The 8,894-nt window shown below is 41.2% G+C and overlaps 2 protein-coding genes across 4 annotated transcripts in view; one reads left to right on the top strand and one right to left on the bottom strand.

Moving 5' to 3' along the window:
- PRKG1 (protein kinase, cGMP-dependent, type I) overlaps positions 1-8,894 on the bottom strand; it is a 1,420,729-nt gene that overhangs the window by 613,171 nt on the left and 798,664 nt on the right. The gene's annotated exons all lie outside the window — the stretch shown is intronic.
- CSTF2T (cleavage stimulation factor, 3' pre-RNA, subunit 2, 64kDa, tau variant) lies at positions 1,735-4,527 on the top strand. Its single transcript, XM_010832217.1, has one exon. The coding sequence runs from the start codon at positions 2,249-2,251 to the stop codon at positions 4,085-4,087; it is 1,839 nt and encodes a 612-aa protein (XP_010830519.1). The 5' UTR covers positions 1,735-2,248; the 3' UTR covers positions 4,088-4,527.

Genomic DNA, 8,894 nt, shown 5'->3' with positions numbered 1-8,894 from the left:
GACCCCATAGATGGCAGCCCACCAGGCTCCCCCGTCCCTGGGATTCTCCAGGCAAGAATACTGGAGTGGGTTGCCATTTCCTCCTCTAATGCACGAAAGTGAAAAGTGAAAGTGAAGTCGCTCAGTTGTGTCCGACTCCTAGCGACCCCATGAACTGTAGCCCACCAGGCTCCTCCATCCATGGGATTAATTAAAAAAAAAAAAAAATCAGGGGGGGTGGTTAAACCAATTTGAATGAATAACTATGTCCAGGCCTGCCCTGGTGGGCCAGAGGCTAAAGCTCTGAGCTCCCAAGGCAGGGTGCCTGGGTTTGATCCCTGGTTGGGGAACTAGATCCCACATGCCAAAACTAAGATCCTTATATCTCAGCTTCCTACACACCACAATGAAGACCCAGCACAGTCAAATAAAGAATTAAATATTTTTACAAAGCTATGTCCAAACCTGTTTCAAATAACTATTAATACACTTGAAGGTAAATGGATGCTTTGTCTGATTTATACCTAAACCCACACTCATCTCAGATGTACTCCTCGAACTCTGATATCCAAAGTTCATAAAAAATTTTTTCACTTTTTAAATTTTTTTAATTGAAGGATAATTGCTTTATCTTAACACAATTTTTTGATGAAAGTTAAAGTTCAATAATCCCTTCAAAAGGAATATGTAGAATAAAATGAGTCTCTGCTTGAGTTAAGACTTAGGCTCTGAAACAATACAGTTTATAGATATGTACTGCAATCTACCAGAGAAGGCAATGGCACCCCACTCCAGTACTCTTGCTTGGAAAATCCCATGGACGGAGGAGCCTGTTAGGCTGCAATCCATGGGGTCGCTAAGAGTCCGACAGGACTGAGCAACTTCACTTTGACTTTTCACTTTCATGCATTGGAGAAGGAAATGGCAACCCACTCCAGTGTTCTTGCCTAGAGAATCCCAGGGACGGGGGAGCCTGGTGGGCTGCCGTCTATGGGGTCGCACAGAGTCAGACACGACTGAAGCGACTTAGCAGCAGCAGCAGCAGTGCCTACAGTACATGGCAGATGCTCTGGAGCTATGAGGGACTAACCTGGGTAAGAAGTCAGGCTTAGCAGGTTACCAGCTACTTAGCAAATCACCAAGCTTCAATTCTAATTGCTTGTTAAACAGAGACAGACCCACATTCCACATGTTTTAACTTCTCCCAGCAAAACTAGCAACAGAAGAGAAAGTAGTTTCCTCCTTCATAACAGAGGTGGCGAAATCATTGCATCAGTTAAAAACAATCAGAAGCAACCTAAATGCCTAAAGAATAGTTAAATGCATTTAACTAATCCGCTGTCGCCATAAAATTCAATAAATTATTAATATTGGTTAATATAACTAAGAAAAAATATTATTTTGAAAAGATACACATGTATACCTGTGGCGGATTCATTTTGATATTTGACAAAACTAATACAATTATGTAAAGTTTTTAAAATAAAATAAAATTAAAAAATAATAATAAAAAGAAAGAAAGAAAGAAAGAAAAGATCGACTGCTGAGTGCGCGCACAAAAATAAACGTGTAAGGACAAGACATCTCTCCTCAGGGATTGACTGAACCAACAGGATGGAGGCGGGGATGGAGCTAGCACACGCATTCAGCTTGTATTTCTGGACAGTTATTGTCCAAAAATGCGTTTTTAAAACAAGCTATTACTTTTGAATTTTAATGAGAAAACTCCAAGTCTGCTTTGAAATACTACATTTTCCCCTCATTGCCTGCACTGTGATTTTAAATATAGCTTAAAGTTACTCTACTATGGAGAAACTGATACACGGAAATACTTCTACCGGAACACAGACGACGCCGCCTCAATCGCTTTCAGTTAGCGGTTTCCCGCCGGTCAAACGGAAGCAAAACCGCCCTTGACGTCGTAGAAAGCAGCCTCTCCGCGTTACCATGGTGAAGTTGACGCGGCCATCTTTACTGTGGTCGATCCACACCAAGCTTTTCCCGGAGAGGGTGGTAGAGCGCCGTAGAAAAGTTTGCAGAATAAGAGGTGAGAAAGGAATCATGCGCCTCAGGAAGGACTAAGGACAGAAAGCATTAGTTTAGTTAGGAAAAGATAGAGGCGCAGATGTTGCGGATTAGCGGAACGATTCAAACAGAGTAGAGAGGTTTCTACCCGGAATTTGAAAGTTGTTTCCGCTGCTCGGCGGAAGTGTGCGTCGGAAGAGGACGACTTGAAGAAGCCGCTCTCCGCTGTGTGGCGACCGGAATCATGTCGAGTTTGGCGGTGAGAGACCCGGCAATGGATCGATCACTGCGTTCCGTGTTCGTGGGGAACATTCCGTATGAGGCGACTGAGGAGCAGTTAAAGGACATTTTCTCGGAGGTTGGTTCTGTTGTGAGTTTCCGGCTGGTATACGATAGAGAGACGGGCAAACCTAAGGGTTATGGCTTCTGCGAGTACCAAGACCAGGAGACCGCACTTAGTGCCATGCGGAACCTTAATGGGCGGGAGTTCAGCGGGAGAGCGCTTCGGGTGGACAATGCAGCCAGTGAAAAGAACAAGGAGGAGCTAAAGAGTCTAGGGCCTGCAGCGCCTATCATTGACTCACCCTACGGGGACCCTATCGATCCAGAAGATGCTCCTGAGTCGATTACCAGAGCAGTCGCTAGTCTTCCCCCGGAGCAAATGTTTGAGCTGATGAAGCAGATGAAACTCTGTGTCCAAAACAGCCACCAGGAAGCTCGAAATATGTTACTTCAAAACCCACAGCTGGCTTATGCGCTGTTGCAGGCACAAGTAGTGATGAGAATCATGGATCCAGAGATTGCTCTGAAAATTTTGCATCGCAAAATTCATGTCACACCACTCATCCCAGGGAAATCTCAATCCGTTTCTGGCCCTGGCCCTGGGCTCTGTCCTGGACCTAACGTTCTGCTGAACCAGCAGAACCCCCCGGCCCCTCAGCCTCAACATTTGGCCAGAAGACCTGTGAAAGACATCCCTCCTCTGATGCAGACCCCTATCCAAGGTGGAATTCCACCCCAAGGCCCAATGCCAGCCGCAGTTCCTGGCCCTGGCCCCTTAACTCCTGGCGGAACAATGCAGCCCCAAGTTGGAATGCCAGGGGTTGGTCCCGTGCCCTTAGAGCGGGGGCAGGTGCAGATATCTGATCCCAGAGCTCCTATGCCTCGTGGGCCTATGACTGCTGGTGGCCTGCCTCCTCGAGGACTGTTAGGGGATGCGCCAAATGACCCACGTGGAGGGACTTTGCTTTCAGTCACCGGAGAAGTGGAGCCCAGAGGCTATCTTGGCCCACCACATCAGGGTCCTCCAATGCACCATGCCGCTGGTCATGACAGCCGGGGCCCTTCCTCACATGAGATGAGGGGAGGGCCCTTAGCAGATCCTAGAATGCTCATGAGTGAGCCCAGAGGACCTATGATAGACCAAAGGGGGCTACCTATGGATGGCAGAGGCAGCAGAGACTCTCGAGGGATGGAGACTCGAGCCATGGAAACAGAGGTCTTGGAGACACGAGTGATGGAGAGAAGAGGAATGGAGACCTGTGCAATGGAAACCAGAGGAATGGAAGCGAGAGGCATGGATGCAAGAGGAATGGAGATGAGGGGCCCTGGCCCCAGTTCGAGAGGCCCTATGACTGGGGGAATTCAGGGTCCTGGTCCTATTAATATGGGGGCAGGTGGTCCTCAGGGACCCAGACAGGTTCCCAGCATTTCAGGGGTGGGAAACCCTGGACCTGGCATGCAGGGGGCAGGTATGCAAGGAGGTGGCATGCAGGGGCCGGGCATGCAAGGAGCTGGAATGCAGGGGGCGGGCATGCAAGGAGCTGGCATGCAGGGGCCGGGCATGCAAGGAGCTGGCATGCAGGGGCCGGGCATGCAAGGAGCTGGCAAGCAGGGTGGAGGCCAGCCTAGCAGTTTTAGTCCTGGGCAGAGCCAAGTAACCCCCCAGGATCAAGAAAAGGCAGCTTTGATCATGCAGGTTCTTCAGCTGACTGCAGATCAGATTGCCATGCTGCCTCCTGAGCAAAGGCAGAGTATCTTGATTTTAAAGGAACAAATCCAGAAATCTACTGGAACTTCTTGAAAGGTTTTAGAAAATATTTGGTGGTAGTCTTACAAAGGTTTTCTGTAGCATAGAGGATGGGTAGGTGCAAAAAGCTGACTTCTGAAACCCCACACTTGAATGATTAGGGTTTCCTTCCTTCCAGAACCTAATCTCATTTCTTGTTGTCTTTTCCTTTACTTTTAATTGTGGGGTAGGGGGAGGAGGGAGTGGGTCTGTTTACTTTAATTCCCTGTAAATATACAAAAATAACTGAACATGATTATATACCAAGTAAGATTACAAAGGTTATACAGTATTGTTAAATGTGTACAAGGTGTTAAGTCCATTTTAAAAATTCTGAGTAAAACAATGTGAAAACTGCATAAAGACTAAAAGATGACCTGTTCAAATAGTAATATACTAAGATAGTTTAACATGTTTGGTTTCGTAAGAAAATAAAGATGTTTACCTCAGAATTACAAGATGTATTTTTTTTTGGTAAGCCATTTAAGATACAAAATCCTATTTAAGGGGCAATAGAATGCTGTATTGATTTAAGCATTGTCTTACTATAAATTTTGGAATTACTTCAGTATGTTAGAGCTAACCAAATAATTCTCAACTTGTGGTATTTGCCTTTTTTTTTTTTTTTTTTTCTGAAGCTAAGGACACACCTTATTGATGTGATGTTTTACTTATCCCACCCTTCCAGCAATATTTTGGCCTGGCCTTGAGCATGATTTTGCTAGGACAGTTCTAGGGTCAACTAAGTTACTTAAATCTGCTCTGATGAGACTGTATCTCAGTAATGTCCTATTTGTCAATAGTCTTGAATTAATTGAATCTAAATAATTCTCTCATGTTCTTCCCCAAAATCATTGTGTAGGGGTCTAGTTGATCTGGATGAATTATACACAACATTGGACTTTTCTTAAATAATCAATTATTTTCTTAAATAGTGGAAGGCTTCATGCAGTAAAGCTCTCAAGTTTCCTAGAAACTCACTTCCATTACACAGATGGTATCCATCTGGTCAACCAAAATCAGGAATTAAAAATTTTAGTCTCAGGAACATTTAAGCATTTAAAATGCCTTTTAGTTCTTATTTCAAAATTTGCTTATCTGTCACCATTTTATCAGAATAATTGACACCCAGGTTTAAAGGTATTCTTGTAGCCTGAAATATGCTCAATTGGTTATTACTTTCCTTTTACAAGCAATAAATAAAGCCATTTAATTCTAATATACATACCCATGAGACATTTAAAAATCAGTAGGAGGGAGGTGGGGCTTACCAGGTACCTTTAGAGCTACTGCCTGATTTATCTTTAAGCCTTTAGGATGTGGAGACAAACATTTGTATGCTAGAATAAGTAGTAATTAACAGAAATAACCCAAATAACACCCAGAAACACCGAAGTAACCAGTTGATCTTAGAAGAAGAAAAGCCAATGCAGAGGGAAAAAATAATAATACAAAGTAAGCCTAGAAATATTTTCCCTTTGCAAGGTTTTTATACCTTAAATGGATAATTGATTCTTAAAGTTTTGCTCTCTACGATTTCCTGCTACCTATTTTACTGTTTTATTGTTCATACTGTTAATTTCCCCATGTTTTCTATATGTGTTCCCTTATTGGAGGGGATGAAACACTCCTTGACATCTGTAGTAGTTCTTGTTAATATGAACTCAGAGTTGGCTAGGTTACTTCAAAATTGTAGTTGCTGTATCCCAAAGTTTTCACTAAAAGACTTTTAACTGAAAACCATTAAATTTTAATGTTCTTTTTTGTAGTAAAACATGCATTGTTTAATGCAGACTGAAAAGTAAAATTTAGCTGAGTTTAGTATCTGATGTTTTTTTTAACAAAAGGTAATCTGTTCAGAGTTCCATGGGGCCTTAATACTTTTTTTTTTTTCCTTTGAAAAAAGGCAAATCTAAAGAAATTACAGGAATGGATATAATTTTTTATACTGATTATTACACAAATACTTGTGTATTATATATCCAACCATGTTTTTTCTATGGTAGGTATCAGTAGCACCATCCTGGATATTGAGACATTAGGCTTCCTGTTATGTTTATTCCCCACAGAGAACTCTGTATCCCCGTAATGCCTTATAGGTACTGTGACTTCATTACTGACAGCACTTGTTAAATTGTCATGCAATAATGACAACCCACTCCAGTACCCTTGCCTGGAAAATCCCATGGACAGAGGATCCTGGTAGGCTATAGTCCATGGGTCGCAAAGGGTCGGACACAACTGAGCTACTTCACTTTTCCTTTCCCTGGTGGCTCAGATGGTAAAGAATCCACCTGCAATGAGGGAGACCCAACTTCAATCCCTGGGTTGGGAAGATCCCCTGGAGAAGGGAACAGCTACCCATGCCAGTATTCTTGCCTGGAGAATTCTATGGACAGAGGAGCCTGGCAGGCCCCAGTCCATGGGGTCGCAGAGTCGGACACGACTGAGTGACTTTCAGTATATTTTACTTTTACCCTCTACTCCCTACTCCCACTTTTAGTAGATCAGGAACTCTAAACATGGACTGTTTTACTCATTTCTGTATTCACTATATATAGCAAAAATTGCACATGAGAAGGACAAAAATGTTATCAATTTTAGTGGAAAAAATCCTATTAACACATGAGTTTCCCCACAAATAATTTAAATTCAACACAGAGCAAATGAGCTCTAATAACTATTTGCATTATAAAATAAATTAGACATAGATAATACAAGCAATCACCTTTACTCTGCTAAGCTGAATAGAATAGATTTTTCTCTTCGTTTCCAATTCACTCATGGTTGGACCCAGTACTGATGGAGAATGAGAATATAAACAATACATGTCTACTACACTCACTCAGAATCGTGTTTTAACCCTGGCATCCTGCATTTTCCTATGTGTGAAAGTGAATTTGCTCAGTCCCGTCGGACTCTTTGCAACCCCATGGACTGTAGCCTACCACACTTCTCTGTCCATGGGATTTTCCAGGCAGGAGTACTGGACTGGGTTGCCATTTCCTTCCCCAGAGGATCTTCCCAACCCAGGGATCGAACCCTGGTCTCCCACATTGTAGGCAGACGTTTTACCATCTGAGCCACCAGGGAAGTCTTCCTATGTGTGGGCAGACTACAAATACAATCACAAATACACTCATAACAATAGTAAAGGTAGTGGGGTGGAACACATTTGGAAATCCCACTTTATGGCTTATTCCGTTTGGACTGTGCATGTTTTGGGGAATAAATCATCAGCTTTAATCAGTGCCTGCTCATCGTCCTTTCATATTATTGATTAATATCACAGTATGTTTTAATGTTTGCTGATATCCCAAGACTTCTTGTTTGGGACCATTTGATAAGATACAAACAAGATACCTGAATCTCAGGTAAAGGTACGCTAATCCAAGTGAGATATGTATGACTTTTCAACTCTAATTCTCAGAATTCTAAAAGTAGAAAGCTTTTCTTTAAAAAAAAAAAAAAAAATCCTTAATACAATCACAGCTTGCAAACCTTCTTGCTTTTCCATGCAGTGCTGGGACATTAGCTAAGCACACAGAACCTTATTTCCTATGGTGTGTCAGGCCATTCTCTTAGGTCTGATGAGGTCTAAGGATATTATGTGCAACAACCTACTGTGGCAGAGAAACTGAATTATCAGTTACATCTCACAATCTTCTCACAAAAGAAACTGACAGCCTCTTGGTGCTTTACACTGCCAGGTAATCACCAGATAGATTTCTGATTGGAGCTTGCTTTTCTCAATCTTTTGTTGAAAATATAGTAAAAACCTAATTCATTTTAAGGAAATGAATATATTTAAGCTAATAAATATAACTAATGTTAGTACTATTGATAGTATTACTATTATAGGATATTGATATCTAGTATGCTAATATATTTCATATATATATATACTTCAGATCTTAACTGAAACAGATTTTTTAATATTTTCATTTGCTTCTATGCACCTTAAAAGTTGTATTCCCCCAGTTGAAAGTTCAGTTTCACAGATAATTCATATTACAAATGACCTTTCTCATGAGATGTTAACAGACATATTTCTTCTTGATATTTTTGTACCACAGTATAGAGCTTATGCCAGTAAGGGACATGTAACAAAGTGATTTGGGGTAGCACTGTCAAAAATAACAAACCCAGTGCTTATTTGCTGTACGTAAAAATGCCGAAGTATGTACCTAGAAAAAGAACCTAGATGTTCTGGTTAATGACAACTCTTGATAATGAGGAGTTGATTTAGCTCCCAAAGGTAGGTAACTAATTATCAAGAGTTAGAATAAAATATATAACATTTTAATCCATAATCGATTTTGTATGATTCAATATGTATAAATCTGCAGACATCTGAAATCTCTCATACGTGTCACAAAGTCTGGTCATTTAAAAAATCTTATCTGCTTGATTACTTATTTGTTGTCTTTCAAAAAAGTAGACTAGTTAATTTCTTGGGCATCAAGTAATAAAACCATCAGTTTCCCACAAGTTATTTTATTTAATTAGCTATTTTAATCAAAATTTGGTTTTACTATGTTACTAATATTTAATAATTCTACTGCAAAAAATCTGTAGGCCACTTCAGTGTACCTGCCAGCCTTTAATTTCTTTCCTACCTCAAATGGATTTGAAGGAATTTGTACCTATTTAGGAATTTACTTATGTATGTATCCCTGACCGTTCCACAGAAAAAGATAACAATATCTCACTTCCCAGTTTACCTTAAAGGTTCACCTTAATAATACTCAAAACATGAGCCACATTAAAAATGTTATATTTAAATTATGTGATGGAAGGACCAATATGGGCTCCCTAGGTG

The sequence above is a fragment of the Bison bison genome, unplaced genomic scaffold (genome assembly GCF_000754665.1).
Source record: "Bison bison bison isolate TAMUID 2011002044 unplaced genomic scaffold, Bison_UMD1.0 scf7180017860456, whole genome shotgun sequence".
Lineage (NCBI taxonomy): Eukaryota > Metazoa > Chordata > Mammalia > Artiodactyla > Bovidae > Bison > Bison bison.
Note: the sequence above shows the minus strand (reverse complement) of the source record. Positions and strands in the feature narration are given on the sequence as shown.